At 52.6% G+C, this 21,172-nt stretch overlaps 6 protein-coding genes across 6 annotated transcripts; all 6 read right to left on the bottom strand.

The window, feature by feature from the left end:
- Nucleotides 1–303: 303 nt before the first annotated feature.
- On the bottom strand, nucleotides 304–3,115 carry PFLUO_LOCUS3868 (uncharacterized protein; the record flags this gene model as incomplete). The annotated part of the gene is made up of 5 exons (XM_073781160.1): nucleotides 304–369; nucleotides 425–726; nucleotides 784–1,279; nucleotides 1,329–3,007; nucleotides 3,100–3,115. The coding sequence occupies 5 exons, from the start codon at nucleotides 3,113–3,115 to the stop codon at nucleotides 304–306; spliced, it is 2,559 nt and encodes an 852-aa protein (XP_073637943.1).
- A 617-nt stretch (nucleotides 3,116–3,732) lies between these two features.
- PFLUO_LOCUS3867 (uncharacterized protein) lies at nucleotides 3,733–4,799 on the bottom strand (the record flags this gene model as incomplete). Its single annotated transcript, XM_073781159.1, has 4 exons — nucleotides 3,733–3,982; nucleotides 4,038–4,190; nucleotides 4,245–4,653; nucleotides 4,712–4,799. 4 exons carry the CDS (start codon nucleotides 4,797–4,799, stop codon nucleotides 3,733–3,735), a joined length of 900 nt encoding a protein of 299 aa, XP_073637942.1.
- A 324-nt stretch (nucleotides 4,800–5,123) lies between these two features.
- PFLUO_LOCUS3866 (uncharacterized protein) lies at nucleotides 5,124–6,805 on the bottom strand (the record flags this gene model as incomplete). The annotated part of the gene is made up of 5 exons (XM_073781158.1): nucleotides 5,124–6,036; nucleotides 6,088–6,335; nucleotides 6,384–6,437; nucleotides 6,486–6,620; nucleotides 6,677–6,805. The coding sequence occupies 5 exons, from the start codon at nucleotides 6,803–6,805 to the stop codon at nucleotides 5,124–5,126; spliced, it is 1,479 nt and encodes a 492-aa protein (XP_073637941.1).
- Nucleotides 6,806–7,844: 1,039 nt separating this feature from the next.
- On the bottom strand, nucleotides 7,845–9,033 carry PFLUO_LOCUS3865 (MFS transporter (Seo1); the record flags this gene model as incomplete). Its single annotated transcript, XM_073781157.1, has 3 exons — nucleotides 7,845–8,782; nucleotides 8,833–8,866; nucleotides 8,917–9,033. The coding sequence occupies 3 exons, from the start codon at nucleotides 9,031–9,033 to the stop codon at nucleotides 7,845–7,847; spliced, it is 1,089 nt and encodes a 362-aa protein (XP_073637940.1).
- Nucleotides 9,034–10,809: 1,776 nt separating this feature from the next.
- PFLUO_LOCUS3864 (uncharacterized protein) lies at nucleotides 10,810–13,972 on the bottom strand (the record flags this gene model as incomplete). The annotated part of the gene is made up of 3 exons (XM_073781156.1): nucleotides 10,810–10,933; nucleotides 11,714–13,332; nucleotides 13,418–13,972. The coding sequence occupies 3 exons, from the start codon at nucleotides 13,970–13,972 to the stop codon at nucleotides 10,810–10,812; spliced, it is 2,298 nt and encodes a 765-aa protein (XP_073637939.1).
- Nucleotides 13,973–15,725: 1,753 nt separating this feature from the next.
- PFLUO_LOCUS3863 (uncharacterized protein) lies at nucleotides 15,726–17,364 on the bottom strand (the record flags this gene model as incomplete). Its single annotated transcript, XM_073781154.1, has 3 exons — nucleotides 15,726–16,075; nucleotides 16,318–16,498; nucleotides 16,696–17,364. 3 exons carry the CDS (start codon nucleotides 17,362–17,364, stop codon nucleotides 15,726–15,728), a joined length of 1,200 nt encoding a protein of 399 aa, XP_073637938.1.
- Between the last annotated feature and the right edge of the window lie 3,808 nt (nucleotides 17,365–21,172).

Genomic DNA, 21,172 nt, shown 5'->3' with positions numbered 1-21,172 from the left:
TGCTCCGATCTTCGCCGGATTTTGCCCTGCCAAATGCATAGACTCTCGATCTCACGAACCAGACAACGTAGAGAATCAGATTATTAGGTATTGTTGTTGTTGGGAACAGAATCATTCAAGTCCAACATGTATTCGTACTTGCTCGTCGCTAACAGAACAGAGTGTCTTCATCAATGCAGAATGTACCCAGCACTACCTTCCACCAAACAAAAGACCGTAACGCGCTCCCCATTTAAACAAACAAACGTCTTCGGCAAAAGGATTCTTCTTCGAGTTGTAAATGTAGTTGGTCGGTCTTCATTTCTAAATCTGGTCCATGAGAGTCTTGAGGGTCTCATACAGTTCCTTGGTGGAGGACTCGTTTCCAGTCTGTGTGAAGTATTAGCAACACGGTCAAGACAACCAGAAAAAAGTCATCACTTACTCGCAGGAGCAGGGGAACGGTATGTCCCTCCTCCAGACTAGCCAGCAGAATCTGCTTGGAAGCCGGCTCGGCACCCTCGGCATCGCCAAAGTTCATGCCCTTGAAGACGGGGCTGTTCAGCATCACTCGGAAAGCGCCGTCAGCGCGCATGATCATCCGAGCGCCGAGCTTTCCGTCGGAGTCCTTCTTCGTGTTGATCTTGAATGTGCCGATGCCGCGCTCCTTCCACTCTTTCTCAGAGAAGTGGAACAGCTTGGCCTTGCATGCGAAAAGGTTCTGCTCCTCTTCCTCGCCGGTCTCGACTGTGATATGGTATCAGTAAAGGTCATCTTAGCAGAAGGTAGGTAATGAATGCATACTGGTCTGCTGGAAGAATCGCTCATCAGGCTTTTCTTCCTCAAAGGCGCCCGCTGTAGACTCGACTTCATCTTCGTCGTTGCCAGTCTCCTCGTCTTCAGACTCTTCGGCGCCGAATGCCTTGGCCTTAGACTCGCCAAAAGTGGTTGGAGCGCTGGGAGATGCAAAGCTGGAAAGACCGCCGGGTTTGGCTGCTGCGCCGAAGCCACCGCCCACACCGGAGAAACCGGAGCCAAGGCCACCGAATCCCGAGGGTTTAGACGGAGACGCAAGCCCGCCCTTGGGAGTGGACTCAGTTGCCTTGAAGACAGACGAAGAGGATGCGCCCAGTGAGCCGAACGGAGACTGCGCGGAGCTAGCAAAGCCCGCCAAGCTGGACGATGCAAACGCAGACTTAGACGCGGGTTTCTCTTCAGTGGTGGTTTTGGGCTTCGCAGAGCCTAAAGCAGCAAATGGCGAAGTAGCGGACATGTTTCCGAACGCACTAGCAGCGAAAGCCTACCAGAACCTCAGCAAACAATAAAAAACGACCCTTGGGGATACATACCTTGCCAGTAGCCGCTGTATCGCGCTCCTGAGAGTTATCACGATGCTTCTTTTTCTCGGGCTCCTCTCCACTAGTAGAACTCTTGCCGGGGGGCACTGTCTTGGGGAGATCATCAGTGGTCGAGGTCCCGGCGTCAGACCTAGTCGATCGATCCTTTTCAAGCTGTTCTCTGCTTCTCTTCTTCTTCAGGTTCTTGAGATTCGGGTTCGTGGGGGCTTCGGGGTCAATCGCGGGATCCTGTGAGGGTAGGTTGGCATCATTGTCATAATAGTCATAAAGCACGGGCTCAGAGAATTCCCTGTGAAACTCAGAGTCTGCCCGTTCGGATGATGTGATAAACTGGGTCATGCTTTTCTGGTACGGACTGAGGGTATCTCCAGATGGGGTTGCGGGTCTTGGAAGTCCAGAAGAAATGACTGCTCCTGCAGGCTCAGATAGCATATTCCGTTCCTCGGTGTTCTCGTCAACTATGGTGGGGACGTATGTGGGAAGACTCTCGACGCCCGCGTCCTCAAGCGGCCGATATTCAGGCCAGAAGCTGCATTCGCTTTCTTCCCTGGCTGGGCGAGCACAGAGAGGGGAAGCAGACTCCTCCTTCACAATTGGCTCATCATCTTCGTCATCTGTGGCCCAGAAAACGTGCAAGCTCTCTTCGTCTTCCGCACGAGGTTCCGGAGTCACAGGATTGAGGCCAACAGGGATAGGAATCACAGGAGCAGAGGAAGGGTCGGGATAGAGAGCCCAGGAGTTCGCGATAAGACCAGAAACCGAGTGCGCAAATGCTTCATAACGCTGCCGATCTGATAGCTCGGCCCTCGCGGTCAAGAGAAAGGTGGAGAGAAAAAAGCCAAGCTCAAATCCTCGGACAAAACCAGGGACTCCAGGAATCTGAGGATTCTCAGAGTTTTCAGGACTGACGGGAGTGGGTTTGCCAGAGCTGGTCCGAGATCCCTCCGCAGCATTGACATGGTTGCCAGAGTCCGAGTCGTCCACGTTGAAAGCAGGAATGTGATGGGAAGAAGAAAAATAGGCACTCACGTTGGGGTTGTTGGCTTCGGGGAGCTCGGCGTTGTCACCATCGGATTCGCCATCGGAGGCAACCTGCGAATTTGTGTTGGCATAATCATCATCATCATCGGTTTCAATGCTCTCCTGGATGGGGAGTTCATCCGAGAGGGGGAAAAAGGCCCATGAAGGAGCCGGAGATCCGTCATCTTCGGGGCCAAATATGCGGGTCTGTGGTCGGACGTAGTTGCAAGGAAGGGGAGATTTGGTCCGAGGAACAGGAGGAGGGTGACGCCGGGGACGGCTCGCGGCCACCTTGGGCCGGCGTCGAGGATCACGGGAACTCACTTTCGGGGTGTCGGCACTGGACTGCGCACCCTTGTTCTTGGCGACCTTGAAAGGTTCCGACTTCTCCGGGGTGCAATCGCGTGAGCGCTTTCGTCTGGCGTTGGGGCTGGAGTTCGGGCTGCTACCAGCTGCCTCGTCGTCGTCGTCGCGGGACTCTTCGAAGGAGCGCTTTCGGCGTTGGCTGCTGGACCGGCTGTTGCCGCCATTCTCTTCGGTTTGTGCCTCCGAGGGGCGCGGAGCGGACTCGATGGTGGTTTCTTTGAGCTGCTTGCGAACCGGACGTTCGCCGCCGTCGTTCTCGGAGGGAGGGGACTGCGCCTCTTCGGCTGTGAAGATTCAGAGTTAGCACGAGGCCGGGTCAAAGTTGGCGCATGTGGAAGTGTCCTAAATGGAAAGGGAGATCAACTGAGCCACTTACCTGTCAGTCTCGCCATGGCTGTTGGCTCAAACTCTGCTTGGTTGTGATATCAGCACGAGGTTCCCTTGCCGCCCAATGTCAAACATGGGGGACGTGCCGTCAGAAGCCGCCACGGCACTGGCGATGAAGGGTTTGCGAAAGGTAGAGGTCGGGTATAAAGTACAAGGTGAGGAGCGGGTAGGAGGCGGACCGGGGAGGAGGAGGACGGTAGGAGGGGTGGGTTGCTGTGGTTGTGTGTACGTAGTAGAGCCGCCGCTCAGACCGGACGGAGCGAATCCGAGCCGATTCAATGACACAAAGAGAGATCGATCCAGATGACGGAAATATGGGAGAGTCGAGGCTAGCGACGAAGCAGGATCGGAACAAAGAGAGGACAAGGGCGAGGAAGAGGAAGAGAAGGGAAGGAAGGGAGAGAGAGCAGACGATAAGTTGTTTGGGTGTGTCGCCCTAGTCACCGCTTGGCCCCGCAGTGAAGAGCGCAACCATCATCGGCCTCGACGAGCAACAATAAACAATGATCAGATTCAATCAATACATTCGAGAATAATGGCTATTCACTCCGGGTCTAATACACACTCGCTATTCACCAGTCTGAATAGCCCACCCCTCGCATTGTGCTTCGTCATGTGACCTCTAGCTAATGAAACACAGGCAGCCGAGCGCAATATAGAACACAAACAGCGGGAACACCGCGATGACCACTCGGTTGCGCACCACGCCCGACCCTCCCAGGATGCTGACACCCGCCGCCATCGACCACGCCACCAGGACGAGGTAGACGGGGATCCGCGCGATTGTAGGAAGTCCGAAGGCACTGAGAAGAGCCGCAATGACCATGGGGAAGAGCGTGTAGCCGATGATGCAGATCGATTGGAAGAAGGATCTGGTAGAGAGACAGGTCAGTAAGACACTCGGAGTATAGAGAGGACATCATGTACATCTTGCCGCCCAGAAGCTTGATCTGGAGAGTCACCGCAGCCTCTCCGATCCAGACAATCGAAAAGACACCAGAGAAGACCGTCGAGGATTGGTCACCCTTGGCGCGCATAGACAAGAACATGCTCAGAAGCAAACAGAAAATCAACGGGCCCCTGCTCGCAACCACCGGTTAGCCAAATCCCCCGGGGATTGTGTAGGAGACGAACCAAAGATCCCAATCGCGCAAACCCTCACTCATCCCACCCTGCAGCACAACATCAGCATCCGGCCAGCGACCCACGATCCCGCGCAGGCTGCGACCGAATCCCGCTGCACCGGCGGTCTCCTCATCGCCGAGGCCACTGCCACCGCGCGACATCATCCCGCCCAGCAGGTACTTCGGCCAGAGGACGTGGCGCATCTTCTCCCACACGGCGACCATGTCACGCGACAAGGTCTGCCACACACTTTCGTCGAGAGTATTTTGTGGCGCGCGACGGTCCTCGCCGGGGATTGAGGAGGTTAGGTAGTTGCCATAGCCCGATGCACCGCCGGCTCGGGATCCGGAGTCGGGTTCGATGTTGCCTCGGAGGGGGGCGCGGTCGGAGTCGCGTAGAGGGTCGTCGGCTTCGATGGCTTGGGTACGGGCAAGTTAGCACTGGATGAGAAATGAGGTCGAGAGGCAATGGCTCACCATCATTGTCGGCGTCGATCAGGTCATCGTCCAAGATGGATTCATCGTCATGCAGTTCACCGTAGTGGCCTTGTTGCACGCTGGCCATTGTGGGATGAGACGGCTGTCAACAGAGGCACAAGTTGCTCCCGAACAACAAACGATAGCAAGAAGGATGAAATGGGGGTTACCGTTGGTGACAAGTGTTTGGAGCTGGCCCGAAGAGGCTAAGAGTGGCACCAGGGCGGTCACGAGGGGGCTATTTTTACATGGGCGGCCATTGGCGGCAATTCCTACAACTACGACTATCACTGCGACTGGGATTGTATCGCGGCTGGCGGTCAATGGCATTTTCATGTGCCTATCATATGGAGCTTATGTATCGATGAATTGATCATTGTTGACCAAAAGCTGGAGGCGTAGTACCTCTCTTCTAGCTACCCTCAACATAGGGCTCCTCCTCCTGGTACACATCATACTTGTACTGACTCCCAGGATGATCATCCCGAAGCCCCTTCTGGCCCTTCCCGTACACCTTCTCACGAGCAGTCAGCGGCTCACTAGTTGACTGCTCAGGGTACAGCCCACGCTTCCTCAACTCCGGGAGAACCAGATCAATCAGATCCTCAAAGGTGCCGGGATTACTGACATGGCCGATATTGAATCCATCAAGATCAGCCTCACGGATCCAGCGCTCCATTTCATCGGCCACAGTGGTAGGGCTCCCAATAGCCACAGTTCCCAGTCCACCGATAGCGGCCTTCTCCGCCACGACGCGCGGCGTCCATTTCGGTACATCCTTGCTGGTCTTCGTCAGTGAGTCCAGGATACTAGTCACCTTGCCAGCCTCGAGTGAGTGCGCCGGGGTGATTTCCTCGTCCAGCGGGATCGTCGAGATATCGATACCCGTCCAGCCGCTGAAGAGAACCAGTCCTCCGATCACGGAAGCGTGCTTCTTCAATTCCTCGTATTTGGCCCATGCTTCTTCGTCCGTTCGTCCTATGATTGGCGTGAATGTTCCAAAGAACTTGATCGACTGCGGATCACGGCCTGCTTCAGCGGCCTGCTTGCGAATATTCGCGATCTTGGGTCGCAGCACCTCTGGCGAGTGCGAGGTGACGAAGATTGCCTCTGCGTGCGTTGAGGCGAATGCCGACCCAGCGGGTGATGTCCCAGCTTGGAACAAAAATGGCGTCCGCTGGGGAGACGGATCAACGATGTGTCGCGTCTTCAGCGAAAAGTATTTGCCCTTGTGGTTGATCTCGCGGACCTTGTCCGGGTTGATATACGAGTCTGTTTCGGGGTTGGGCGAGACCGCATCGTCGGCCCAAGAACCTTCCCATAGTCTGCCACAATTTTGTCAGTTTTGATAACCAACAGACAGGGAAGCGACACACTTATAGAGCACCCGCAAGTATTCATCCGCCTGGAGATACCGTTCATCATGTTCGATCGGAGTGTTCAGCCCAATGGCCTGGAACGCCGACTTCTTGTATGAGGTGACGATATTCCAGCCCATTCGACCATTGGTGAGATGGTCCAGCGTCGACCAGCGCTTCGCCATTAGGAAAGGTGCCTCGAATGAGGTGGAGGCTGTGATGCCAAACGCCAGGTTTTGGGTCACAGCTGCCATCGCAGAAATAGGCTATACTCCATCAGACAGGATGTATTGTTTGGGTTAACCAATACTCACGATAGTAGGATCTCCTACTGGCCATTGAGCTGCTCTCCGCATACAGTTGTCCAACTGTCACGATGTTAGCTCTGAATCCAGTACACAGGTAGAGGCGCCCACCTTGCCCTCGTATGTCTCATGACCGCCGGTGGTATCCGCCAGGAAAATAGCGTTGATTCCACCCCGCTCCAGCAGTTTTGCCAGCTCAATCCAGTACTCGAGGCTGTTCTTTGTAGCGGATTTATCTTTGGGGTTCTGGAAGAAAGCAGCCGATCAGTTCAATTCTTCTCTCTAACATCTGCGCAACTAACCTTCCACTGTCCAGGCGACAAATGGCCCACAGTGAACATATCAAACGCATTGATCAAAATTTGTTTCTTGCCATTGGCATTGGTGCCAATGCTGCCATTCTGGCCAGAAGCTACACTCGCGTCTCCCATGATGTTACTTTTTCCGGGTTGGCGAGATTTCTGTGAATATATGTAATCTGAGCGATTGAGGTTCCAAGGACCAGGTACTATTATATAAACTGAAATAACTAAAAAGTTTCTCTGATACGGCCGAGACAAGACCTCGGAGGGTATGCCATGCACAACGACGAGTATCTATGGCGTAGAGGATCTCAACATTCGGCCATCGTGGGTGCTTCTCACGCCATCATCTTTGTCAGAGTGGGATAAACGGCACAGCTCCGAAGCGTAAAAGAGAGTTACATGACTAGATTTGGTACTGTGCACGAGGAGTGAACCTTGTTCGCCTCGCCAACGACAAGACATTCGCCATCTTCTCCACAGAAAGCGCCACAAAAACCACCGTATCCTGCCGCAACAGCATTAATGGTATGATCTCGCAGTCTTCATTCCTCTAATAGACGTACAGTAGGTAGAAGAGGGGCTCAGGATATCCTGCGTCGCAGGAATGGATGTCATCATGGGGTGTCCGATGGCGTGACGACGTCCCTCGCCCATATCCCGACGCCTACAAAAACTTCAGAAAACAGCCAATAGGCGCATCCCATGTTATCCCATGCGGAGAAAACTGCGATTGACAGCCTAGCAAGGCAGGAACGGTGGTTGTTGATCGTGGTGGATCCCCGGGATTTGTATTAAGGATCGAGGGGTCTCGGGATTTGAACTCTGGCAGTGACGGTATGGATGTTCCGAGTCTAACAATAAGGACGGAAATTATTTGCAACACTTGAGATCTTAATGCAGTGGAATAATTGAATTTATGTTCGGTTTGCTCTTTTGGCGACTGACTGATCTATACGGATAGTTCACGCATCTATACACTTCTGTCTGCAATGTATGCACCCAACGACATATTGAAACAATAGGAGCTCACATTTTCTGCTCTACCTTCTCTTGTATAGTCTCTGCAGTAACCCCAGATTCCAATTGACTTGAGTCTCCAGAAGTAGAGCCTGCAGGAATGTTCCTACTGGCATCCCGTTTCCTAGAAAAACAGTGTCAGAAAAAGTCAACCCGAGAAAATATGGATCCCATACTCCTCACGCGAGAGATAGTGTTGAATCACATGAGCTAAAGCAATCAAGCAGATAGCATTGCCCAGGACAAATGAATATCCCTTGGTAAAGCGCGGCGCATCAACAGTCTTAAACACCAACAGCGGAGTCCAGGCGGTCGTAGACTGAGCGAGAGCATTAACGGTGACGAGAGTCAATGCACGTTCAACAGGCGAAGCGCGCAACTGGGTATTTATCCAGCCGTAGAGGACACTAGACATGGCCACAGCGGAGAAAGTGGTAAAGAAAGCAAACCACAGCGCCGACTCGGGCACATTCCAAATCACCAAGATAATAAGGCCGATAATGTTCCAGATATGGGCCACGGTGATGGCCCAAGCAGGACCAAGAAGCAGATCTGAGGCGAAACAGATCACAAGCGTGTAGAACATACCCAGTCCCGGAGAGATGGCCGCTAGCTCGTTCAGCCTGCTAGTCGAGAACCGGTTCAGACTTTTCAGCCACAGCTGGTATCCGCCAGTCGTTGTATTGACACTGCCATTCCAGAAAAGAATATCCAGCCAGAGCATGGCCCAGAACCGCCAGTTGCGGAAGAGCTTGGTGAATATGCGCCAGGAGAGAACTTCTTCTTTTGTACCATGCGAGGCACGCTCGAGACGTTTCCCGGCCAGCTGGATGTCCTCTTCCTTCAGGATTAGTCGGTTGGGTTTGTCTGGGGTGCCTGGCAGGAAAAAGTAACCCATTATGGCAATGGGGACGGTGATGATTGCGCAGATGATGAACATCCAGCGCCAGCCGGCGAGCCCATTGACACCATCCAGACGGCCCGATGCACCGGACTGGATTAAACTGGCTGTCATTGTGCCGAGGGTCAAGCCAACGTAGAAACATCCTCCTCTTCTGGAGATTTCGTCGGAGCGATACCATGACCCTAGAATAAAATAAGTATGAAAATACTAACAGTTTTATTTTGTACGTTACCGAATATATAATGCATTCCCGGATAGTAGGCTGCCTGTATCAAGTCAGCGAGTACCATTGGGTAGGAAAGATCTTGTCACGCACTTCAAACCACCCGACCAGAAAACGATAGGCAGCCATCTCCGCATAGGAAGAGGCTCGGTACTGGAGTAGCGTGAAAATGCCCCAGGCAATATCCATAAACGGAATTAACCAATACATTGGGAGCTTGGTGAATAAGAATGCGAACGGAATTTGCCCCACGACCGCCCCGATTGTGTATATAGTCTGCAGCTGAACTAAGTCATTTCCCTGCAAGTTGAGATCCTCTTTGAGACCCGAGACATAGGCATTATCTGCAAAATCTTTGTAAGATTAAGTGGATGTTATCTCGTTGGAGGGACCTCACTTATATTCGCTTGGTCGATATATTTTGTCCAATACGCAAAGAATGCATAAGGAACAATTAACAAGTCCAGCTTCAGGATGAGCCGCCTCTCTTCATTGGTATCGGTATCTGCAAACCATAGCAGGTAGTACCACTTCCTTCGCTGCTGGGGTATGGTCATCTTTGTAATGTTGTGTTTCCCTTGGGAGGAAAAAAAAGGGAGTGCAAAAAGAAAATCTCGATCTAGAACCTCGTTATCCTAGCAGAAATTCTTCAGATAAATAAAGTCAAGCTGCTAGAGTGGGATGCAAGATGCCACGGCAGATGGTGATTGCGTGACAGGACTGAAGCGAAGCTAAAAGCTCCAGCGCTAGAGGCGCGCTCGGCATTCCTCATGCACGAAGCCGTGGTGGAATAGAGTCCTGGATTAGGAAAGGATTAGTTACAGTTCGTGTCATGCATAGCTCTGGAAAGTGCGAAGGTAAATACATATACTACATGTCAAAAAGTGGAGCGAAGACGTGCTGCGGATCAGCTTACTCGCGTCCATTACTTTGTCAAGTTGAACGTGAAGCTCAGGCCTTGAGCAAGTGCGGCCTTATTCCGACGAACTGAATATCATACATAATTTGAGGAATGATGGCATGTTTGTGGCATCTCTCCATGAAAAAGAATGCAAGGAAGTCCATCAAAGCGAGAAGGCATCAAACACGGAAAACAATGGTCATGTGTTGTTGTTTGATTGCTGTACCTTGCTGTACCTGCTGTCTATAAAGGAGAGCCCCTCCCCCTCTTCCCTCCTCATCTTTTCTTACCTCTCACCCTCACCGTCACTCTCTGAATTCATTCTCTGCATCAAGTTTTGGCCTTTGACGGACGGACTCCAAAGCAACATCGTCTTTATCCATATTTATTATATCAAATAGCGACGGCCAAGCGAACAACTGAACTTCATAACAATCCTTATACTCAGCACCTCCACAATGACGACATAAACCTGATGGTCATTTGCATGTCACAGCAACAAATGTCTCAAGTCCCCAGGGAAAAGACCATATTGAAGAGCTTCTCAATTATCAGTGAATCAAGCACTTACTTCTGGCAAACTAATTGCAAGTGCACTCTCCATCAACATGGCGTGCTGAGGCGATGAAAGCGAGACTTTTATCGACTAGTCCAGGAGCTCACTGCGAAGCTCGAGGAATCTGAAAAGGCGTGCACCGAAGCCGTACAGCAGGTTGGCTGTCTGCAGAGCGAGCTAACAGCCGTCAACAGGACTTATTTCGCGGACCGAAAGATGCGAAATCCTGTACTTGGCGACCAAGTCACTTCAGGAACAGCTGGAAACCGCTTGGAGGCAACGGGACACCTACCTGATGTGCATCTATCGGTTCTCACTGAATCGCGTTTTGCAAATGATAGACTCGTCCATTAAAAGCAGAAATGCGTTTTTTCCCCAATCATGGAAGGTACGAGACCCAACAGACGGTTAAGTGACACTGGCCTCTTATCCTCTTTTCCTTTCATCAACAAACACGAAGGAGAGTTCCTCTCCCCCTTTTATTTGGCTGGCTAATACTATACAGAACGATGGTTTTCCAAGCCCTCACTTACTTTGCAGAGGTGTTTGAAGTGGTTGTCGCCATGGTTGGGTTGGGGGGAGCAGACTGCGTGTCGCCCTCGAGGATATTCGAACGCTTAAGGTCCAGTCCCGCTACCCGGAGGTCATCCTTACTACCTCCCGTGGTCAGCGGGTCCCGGTTTGGCAACCTTGCAGCAACTGTGTGGAGGATTCGTCGATGATGGACATCCTTCCTCTGTCTTCTGTGTGAGCGGACGGTGCGAGGAACTCCGCAACTGCCTCACCCGTGGCAATCTGAACCGCTCCGTCCAGTCCACGGCCAAGACCCCCTCGATACTTCTTAGTGCTGAGTGGCCTACAATACAGCTTGTGCAGCGTCGGACAGTTGAATGGACGCACCAGCAGTCTTGCTAGCGGAGCGAGGTATTGGCCACCCAGAACAATTATCTCTTCGACCGGGTTGATCATTCATCCCCAGCAATTGTCTCGGTCTTCCCACGTTGACTTTGTTCCGCAATGACTTTTGACGCCACCGTGCTCGAACGCAAGAGATGTCACAATTGCAGTGCGGCTTTGGTTTCCAGATATTCGAGTATCCCTTCGGCTAAAGCTTGCCGAGAAGAAGTCTCTGGATCTAATCCGGATATGGACTGCTTGATATGAGGACAGAGTGAGGGACTCTGATAAACCCAGATGGAAGATCGCGCTTCCCGTGGGACTTTAACACGCAAAAATGACAATCCTGTATTCTACCTCCTGAATCATCAATAGTTCCTATTTTTCTATATCATGACAACCACCCATTCTATTGAACACAAAATATAAATACACTATGATACAGGTATAAGATCAGCCAAGCCATAGTCTGTCGTAAATGCAGCATCAGACAGAGGCCTGGGCAACACCGACAGCCCTTTTCTCCGAGAACTCACAATTCTCTTTGGCGTTCCAGCCACGCATTTCTCTGCTCATGCGTGGGATGGACTTCAACCTCCGAGAACTGTTTAATAACATCCTCATTGGAGTACCGGGCCAGTAAGCTCGAATCATCTCTGAGCTGCTTGAGCTCCGGCTTGGGGATCGACCCCGAGTATAGCTTGATAGTCTCATCCAGCGCCAGACGTATGCGCTGCATGGCTAGTACAGAGTCCTTGCCCGGGACACTGTGCAAGCGCTGTCCAGGTATAGGACGTATCGGCTTCGTGGCCTTCATTGCCACGTCGAGGGTCTCGAAATGGGGACGCAGCTGTGCGAGGGCAACCAGGCGCAACTTCACTTGGAGCTGCGTGGCGAGCTTTTGCAGGTCTGGCGTGGGGCCTGCGTCGACGTCGAGACCCTTCACGCTCAGGAGGAGCTGTGCCTCTTCGGAAAGAATGGAGATCAGGCGGACGTAGTTTTCGAGCACGCGGGGGTCGGGGAGAACATCGGCTTTGGCCATGAGTTCGAGCATCGTGTTGGCATGCAGGAGGACGGAGACGTTCTTTTTATCGCGAATACAGGTGGTGAAGGCGACGTGGAAGACTTTGCCGTTGGCGATGCCGGCAGGGACCATCTGCTCTCGCAGGACTTGAGCGGCGATTCTGCTGGACCGTGCGAGGCGCACGAGACGAAGGTACTGCATGCAGGAAACTATGTCAGGCTCGATGCGGTGGGGAGTATCCTCCCGGGTCAAATATCGCCAGTAGCTATGCCCGCCGCCCAAGCCTTGCGTCATGTTCAGACAGGCTGTCAAGATGTGGGTGAGATCCTTGTTGGAGGGTTTGAGGGGGGTTACGCTGTCCGAGACGATGGGTTCGAAGAGAGACTCGTCCATTTCTTCAACATGCGACTGCTCTTCCGCGGCGTCCAGTTTTTGGAGCGCTCGCCCGTGTTCATTGTTCACGAATGGGATGTCTTCCTCCGACGCCTTTTCCTCAGGTTCACGAAGAAATTTCTCCGTGAACCTGAAACGACCGTTCCGTCGGCGGGAAGAATCGACAGTCGCAGGCGGTTTGGCTTGCAGGATGGGAATGTTCATTGTTTGATGGTACAGCTGTAAGACTTTGTACAGGTCGTTATCACTGGAACCATCTAGCAGCAATTCGGCCATGGCGCCCACTGTGTGATTGTCAATAGACAGGGTACCTGCCTTCCACTGGGCAATGACATCAGACCAGATATATTCGGCCTCTCGAACAATGCGGGCCTTTCGAGCTAGAATCTGGTGTGTGTCGTTGGGATTTATTTCTTTGATATCGGCTATAGCAGAGGCTCGAATAGCTCTCAGGATAATGGTGTAGGTCGTCATGTCTGGAGCTCTGTCTCCTGATTCCGGAAGCTCTTCTATAATGCGCCAGAGCATGCCCATGTCGTTGTGGCGTTCGCAGACTGTGAGCATGGCATTGGTGTGGATAATGTTGGCTCTCACTCCAGAATTCTGGTTGAAGATGGACTTGTATATCTTGTCGGCGTATTGGACAGCTGTGCGTGAATCTGCGCTGGAGGCTTCACCGAAGCCTTTGAGCAGGATCGTATATGTTTTGGCGTTAGGTTTGCTGCCTGCCTTCTTCATCTGACCGGATGAGAAAGAACGAAGGTGTCAGTTCTAGACTAGACTTGCGCAGGGCAATAAGAAAAAAGATGAAAACCAGACTCACATCATTGTAAAGCCTGAATACCGCCTTAGGGGTCATCTCGTGGAAAGCGCGCTGCAAGACATGGTTCCATGCGACATCGCACCCCATGCGTTCCCTCACACCGCGCTCAACAAGCTTCAACGCGAAATCGAAATCACCCGTCTGGAGAATAAGCGCGATTCGATTGGCAAAGTCCCTCGGATCCTTCAGCCATCTGAGTTCTTGAGCCAGAGCTTTGGAGGAGACGGCGCGGGTACGCAGTTTCGAGCCCGATGATTTTGACCCGTCACCCTCTTCCTTCCGACGGTTCGCCTTCTTCAACCCTACTGTGTCTGCATAGCGGGGTGGCGCATTTCGGCCGTCGACAGGTCCATGTTTAAACGGCCTTGAGTCGGACGGATTTTGTCTGCCGAGCTTAACGGTGGAGGAGGAAAATAGTCGGGGGCTGTTGGTTGATAGCGAGATCGATCCCAAATGCCACTGAGCGGTGATTGTCTGCTGCCGACGCTGGTGCGCACCAATGACTCGACTGAGCGCAGCTCTGCTCCAGAACGACGCCGGCAAACGAGTCGTCATCTCCCGCGGAGGTCCAGTGCGAGTGTCGCGGGAACGAAAACCGGCGCGGATCCAAGTGTGTCGGGTATCCGGATCCTCCGAACGACGGGGATATCAAGGTCAAGGGGCGCAGGTTACGACGGGAGTGAAGTCTTGAGTGTTTCAACAATTGTCTGTTGCCAATAATTTCCATCGCGCCGAAATCTGGCTCGCGCTAGATCCACTTGGGTTAGATGCAGTGCCTAAGCCTCCAGGCGCTTTTAGTGATACCTGAGGCACTAACATCACGTGCCTCTGATTATGATTTCCCATCTCCATCAAACTAAATTCTGGCTCGATTTTTTAGATCCCACACTTGCTGCACGAAATTGCCGTGGGTCAAGGAACGGGAGCGTTTGTGTGTACTTTTCGTCGAGGAATACATACATACAGCCGTTTTGTTTTTTTATTTTTACAACACGAGTTGCATGCACACTACTGTAGGTACTAGAACGATTCCGATCCGAGCTAACTACGTAGTACATACATCAGGTACAGGTTACACTCAGCCACGCTAAATAAGCGCGGGAACGCAAAACACTAGATCGCAACTGTGGGTGGAGCACAGACTAGGATCTGGCCTACAGGGTCTAAAATAACTCTAAAGCAAAATTACAACCACGGCTTGTCAAGCGTGGCTGAGGCTGACACCCGTTACTAGTGCCAGGCTAAGATCACCAGACTTTATATAGTGGATGCACTACTACAAGTAGTACGTTGCTGGAAGAGTAGCTATCTATGAGGTAGGTGGCGGTCCTACTGGGTAGTAACTATTGCGCACAATAATAATATACCTTGTAGTGGGCTGTTATTATTCTGGCTTGGATTTTGCAGGCTATACAAGTTCCCCACATTCAGCAATTTCTGTACGCTCTTTAAGAGAACCCCCTTGAAAACAATGAGATACCGTTTATTGTGGTAAACATAACTGTTGTCACCTGTTGTGGTAGTGAGATATGTACACCAGAGCAAGAGTACAGCATGAAGAGAGAACATTACAACCCAGCCACCGGAAGCAAAGACACCAGAGGGAAATAAAAAGGAGGTGGTGTCAACCATGCCCAAGGAAAAGTATTTGATAGAAAGGCAATAAGACGAACCCACATTATCGCGCAATGTACGTTAAAAAGAGAAAGCGGAGAGAAGCAGAAAGATAGGCAGGGCCCGGAGACGACACCTGCAGGGAGCAATTCCATACACGAAGAAGAACAAAAGAAAATAAGCAGATGAAAAACACGAACAGCCCGACATTTTGGGGAGAATGCTGGAGAATAACCGAATGCAAAAATCCGCCGCCCATCCATCCTCGGAAGCCACAACCCCGGCAAGCGAGCACCCAGAGAAAAGGGAGCTGGATGCGCTCTAAGAAAAGAGGAAGGAGAATTTCGCAGGAAACAGGAACAAAACGTCGGGAACAAGGGCCGGAGAGGGGTTTAAACCCCACAAGGATTGGTATCATTGGTTGCAAAGACGTTGTTGAGGGTGTCAAAGAATCCGGAGAGGGAATAAAAGCAAAACATCAGGCAGGGGATATCGTAATTAGGGAGGAAATGCAGCTTCCGCCCATAGCGTATGGTTCTCGATCAAGTGGAAGTAATTATTGCTGGTAGTTGGCCGTTTGGGTCTCTGGAAGCCGCAGCGAGCAATCAGCCGACCTGTCTGGGCGAATTTTGACCGCGACCGAAAAGGAAACTCCATGTCGTCGGTCCTGGCAAAGGGGGGAAACATCGCGGCATTACTCACGTTGCTGGTACACGGGACCGCTCTGGTAGGGGGAGTGGGGGTAGTTGGGGGGGTAGGGCATCTGTCCATTGCCCTGGTAGACCATTCCACCCGGACCAGGGCCGTACTGACTCGGGACAGGTTCGCCAGCCGGCTGGTATCCGATGGGAGGAAGCTGGGGCCGCACACTACCGCCGTAGCTGGGCGGCGGGCCACCCTGAGACGGGTCCGACTGGTTGGGACCGTCGACCTGGTTGGCCTGCGCAGCTTGGGCAGCGGCACGCTCACGCTCCTCGGCGGCCTTGCGCTGGGCATCTTCCTCCTTCTTCCGGGCCTTCCACTCCTTGCGGATCTCCTTAAATTCTGTCACGAAAGTCAGCTTATGGAACGACGTAGTGGAATGGACGCATTCGGTTAGCGGGGAATGAAGGCATGTTTAGGTCTATCTCTCTCCACGCTGGCGGCCACGCTACTGCGGCCCGGCGCCGGAGTGTTAACTCAACTAGCGCCCGTACCTGCGCTAAGCCCGATATAGCGATTTGCGACAAGACTAGCTCTCCGCGATCGCGAATGCACGCCATAAAGAAAAAAAGAGATCAACATACCTTCTGGAGTGCGTTTGGCGCCGTGCGACTGCATCGTGACGTGCGCGTTCAGGTGGTTGAGAGTGCCATACGCCTTCTCGCAGCCGTTCCAGCCGCACTTGTACATGCGCTCAATCTCCTCGTAGCGACGACGGGGCCGCTTGTGCTGTTGCGCACCAGGGATGGGAACGAAGGAGTAGACCTATAGAGCACAAAAAAAAATCAGCCTCAGATGACTCAGGAGGGAAAAATTGCGCCAAAGCGAATAATAGAAAAACCGCTGTTTTTGACGATCCCTGGGTGGCCGACTCTTCTATCCAGTCGAGTCCAGAGGCGTCCAAGACAACGATAAAGTGATGCGAAGCCTTAGGAAACACACAGGGATCACCAAAAACATACCTGACCAGGACGCGGCCCAGCGGTTGCAGCAGGGGAGGCGGAACCAACCGTTGTAGCAGGAGAGGCATACGGCCCCGGCAAGCCGTGCTGATGCTGTCCATAGCCATGCGGCCAATCCGGGCGCGCGTACATCTGATGAGGCGGGGGCGGGTGGCCCTGATACTGCATCTCATGTCCCTGCGGCTGATAGGGAGAGTAGGGGGGAGGGTAGGCGTTGGGGCTGGAGGCAGCAATCGAGGGATCTATGGGAGCAGCGCCGTCAGACTTGTCATTCGAGGGACTGCGCAGGCCAGCAGGCATGGTGGACATGAACGCACTTGTTGCTTGAGCCATACCGGGAGCACCACCGGGCTGGGAGTTGGGCGCGTGGTGGTACTGCGGGCGAGCAAGGTAGTCCTGGTAGGCGGGCGAGCGCGCGGGTGGCGGCGGTGGATTCAGACCGTAGTCTGGTTGAGGAGTGTTGGAGGACGAAATATTGGCGGGTCGCACGTCAGGTTGCGGCGTGTACTGCGCGTGGCGAACCTCGGGTTGCGGCGTGTAGGAGTGATGAGCACTGGCAGCAGCAGAATCTGCGGCCGAATGTTCAGAAGGGGTGTGGTGGTGGTGGTCGACGGGCGGTGTTGGGTGCGAACCTGACTGTGCGTACTCGGGAGCAGGCCGGTTGTCCATAAAAGAGGGCGATTCGCGCGACAGGTGCTACGAATCGAGTCCGAGGTCCAGGATCACCCGCGTAGCCTGTTGCGACGCGTCGGAGAAACAAATCAGCCTTCTGTGGTGGCGTCGGAGAAATTGACGAGTCAGAGATGGGTGGGAGGGAGAGAGGGATGCAAGGGAGGTGGGACGCCACGTTTTGTGAAGGAAAGGAGAGAATGTGTGAAGGAAGTGTGTGTGTGTGTGTGTGTGTGTAGTGGTATGTGTTGCGATGATATGATAATGATCGCGAAGGCAACTTGTTAGTCACAGGTACGTACCGACTGTTGTATGTACTTTGATCACAGCGGGTCTCCGTGTAGTGAATAGTGATGTGTTGCTCCCCGATCGACGCGTTGTTGAGCCAAGCGCAAAGAGGAAAGGCAGAAAGCAGAGAGAGTCAAGATGCTTAAAATCTTAGTTTGGGGCGGGCTTGGTGGGTGGTGTGGCGCGGGGGAGGAGGATGCACAGAGACAAGTTCGAGCTAGTGTCGGGCCCTAGGGAAAAAGAATGGGAAGAGGCACGACTAAAAGAAGCTAAGGAAAAGGAGGAGAGAGCAGGGGAAAAAAGGACACTCGTGGGATCCGAGGATAGTGGGCCGTACCGTATTATTACACAGGATTGGCCCCTTTCCCGGCTAAGCTTTGCCGACGAACAGTCTGGGGGGGTGTATTATGGTTTACAGACACGGTATCTCGGTCGGTAGCCCTAACGCTGCTCTACATCATGACCAGGGGGATGTTGATTTTAGGAGATGTATACCTATAGGTGTTGATACTGGCGGAAGACAACATCCGCTAGCGAAAAAAGGAGTAGCGCAAGTCGGGGGAAGCAGAAGCGACCGGTGGAGCCGGAGCCTCTGGGTCGGCCGGCCTCGATCCGGTTTAGTGGCCTATGAGGTGAGCGGTTGGAGCCGGTTTTCTGGTTCTGGTAGGTATCATTTCCCAAAAAGAAAAAAAAAAGGCAAAAGGCAAAAGGCAACAAGAGAATCGAGTCTGATAAGCATCGGCTCTCGCGTAACCCTGTACGAAGTTATACGCCGTGTAACGGTGGGACCAGGAACGTGGTGGTGGAGACCAACAGAGAGAAAAAAGAGAAAACGGGCAAAAGAGAGAGAAAGAGAGAACGCGAGCGAGCGCTGCTTGCTCCACTACGGCGGTGATTCGATTGAATACTTGTCAAGATTCTGCTACGGAAGACTCCGTCCTCCGTAGCGAATGCTTAATTGATTATCCATACCACTGACACCCATTTACTCTCCGATCAGCGATGGATATTCCATATCAGCCCCCCGACCGTGGTTCCGCCATCATCTGATGAGCAGTTAATTATAGCTGAGAATGGCCCCAACCCCTAAAGCGGAAAAGGGGCATCTTTGTTGACGGGATTACCGTGGAACGTGCACTCGCTCCACGACCGTCAATTGGCGGACTTTTCATATGCAGAACGAGCGGAGTTAGTCGGCGGCTCTCTGGTACACACTGGAGATCCAGCAACGGACAAAGAAAGAAAGAGGGAAAAACAAAAAAAGCGGGACCGGCGCAGTCTGATAGGAAGAACACGGAGATGCAGAACAAATGCACCCCCTCCCACTGCTCGGAAAGACTCTCGGTCAGTGATTGGCGGGCGGGCGGGCTGGATCTCACCCCCGCGCGCAAGAGGGTGGAAACCCGTTCATCCACTGCCGGTGAGGAAAAAAAGCAAAGAGACGGATTGGATGTCCTCGATTCTTAGTCAGATCTTACTGCTCCGTGGGTGAAGAATAATGTCTCAAACATTGGTTAACAGGTATCATTCAGGGGTTCGGACTTTGCGCTGGTTGGATGGTCTCCCGCGGAACGAAGACCGAACATTTCGCACAACGCGGAAATCCGGAGTCGAGTGCATCCGGGATGATCGATATCAAAAGGCATTAATAATATGGCGTAGCAGTCATCATTATTATTGGACAACATGTAATTGCGCTGTACAGTAATACAAGTATCTCTGGTGATCAACCCCATAGGTGGCTCCAGCCTGTCCCCAGTTTTCATAATCTCGTCGACCCTGTCCACCAGGGCGCCGGCACCAGGGTAGGATGAGCCACTTGATCAAATCAGAGACCCCTAGTCCTTGGCATCATGTCCACCTTCGTTCCGAGCGCCTTCCTGACGTTACTTTCATCTGTAGCCGGGACTGGTTGGCGAAACTTGATGCGTGTTTCCATATGAAAAATAATAACAAATAAAGAGAGGGCGCTTTTCGCGGCTGCAACACTTCATTCGAATCCCAGCTAGATTGACTCGGTGTTTCCCTGAATATGTTTGAGATTGAAGAGCAGCTTACACGTGGGTAGGGTTCGCCAGCATTTTACCTCGAGACGGTGTCGCGACGGAATGATTTTGAAAAGAAGCGGCGGATGATCAGTTCTATCTTTTGTCCTGAGAGCCGAGCCGTATCGCAAGTTAAAGTGCCTAGCCCGCGGAAGACTCGGCGATCCCCCAGTCGTTTACTTACTTGGGGCGTTGCTTCATTTCCCTTGATCTACTCGAAAGGGGAGGAGGGGCGCCTCGCGGCACAGTACAAACTGTAGCCAGTCTGTCCACGCCGTACGTTCCACTCAGGAGAGAGAGATACGTACGATCAATGATTCCAGCCCTCTTCTAACTAATCGATTTAATTCAAGATGCCAATTGCCCCGTGCACAGGCCAGGGCCGAACTAGTTTAGTGCACGGCTCAAGAATCTCCGTCTCTCCCCTGACACCACAGTCTCCACTGCAGCGGGCCCGTGGTGAGAGGGCCAAATAATGCGCGCAATCGGACTACGCCGTACACAGTAAGTCTTACCTACTGTCCCACCGTCGGTAGATCGCGCCAAGCAATATTGGTCAACTCTTTGTCCGGAGTTTCTGTGGACACTCCGCGCGGATAAGAGTGAACCAGGACGATGAAGGAGATTATTGTCGCTCTCTCTCCTCAATTGCATTCCCATGGTTCCGATAAAATACAACACACGCCTCGGCTAGAGCTGAGTGAGGGGGTCGCAGCTCAGCAAAGGATTTCCGAGTTGGGTAGGTTGAAAAAGGAGTGTTAATCAAACTACTTCGAGAAAAAAAATGAGTGGCCGCCCGGTGGAATTGGCGCATTTTTGCAGGGATCCCAATCCCGAGCCAAGGGGTCTTGTAGGTGTGGGTGAGCAGCAAAGTCCGGTACTCATCTCAACCTTCACCTTCAGCCAGCAACAAGCCATTTATCCGAAGGTTAACCCGTCGCATTACCTGCTGCATGATTGTTTTGTAACTGTGGCTTTTTTTTGTTTTTTTTTTCCCCTGCTGACCAAAGTCAATTAAGATGAACCAGGGTGAGCAGGCAAAACAGTAATTATGACACCATCAAGAACAGGTCGTAAAAGACACCTGAATAGTAAAACGATGCCGACTAACCCGAACCCCAGCCGAGCTACACATGCGGCTACTTCAGCTGCTCTGTATGTACAGTACATACATAAGCCGAGCCAAGACGAAGAAAGCATCTAGGGCCGAGGTGTCTTCGCTGGAAGCGGGAGGAGTTGCGCTATTGCGACAGGGGTCGGTGCAGGCTTAGCGCATCCTTCCTGGCGGCGACTCCGCCTCCTGTTGGCCGCCATCGGAGGTCATCAAGGCCTGGCAGGCAGGCGCGTACTGACTTTCCCTCCGCTGCATCGACGGGGATCTGGGCCCTGGGATGGTGAGGTGGTGATTGGTATGGCGTGTTGAGTGCGGGCTTATTCGGGGTGGGGAGCCTTGCTCGGTACTGCACGTTGATGCT

The sequence above is a fragment of the Penicillium psychrofluorescens genome, assembly GCF_964197705.1.
Source record: "Penicillium psychrofluorescens genome assembly, chromosome: 2".
Lineage (NCBI taxonomy): Eukaryota > Fungi > Ascomycota > Eurotiomycetes > Eurotiales > Aspergillaceae > Penicillium > Penicillium psychrofluorescens.
Note: the sequence above shows the minus strand (reverse complement) of the source record. Positions and strands in the feature narration are given on the sequence as shown.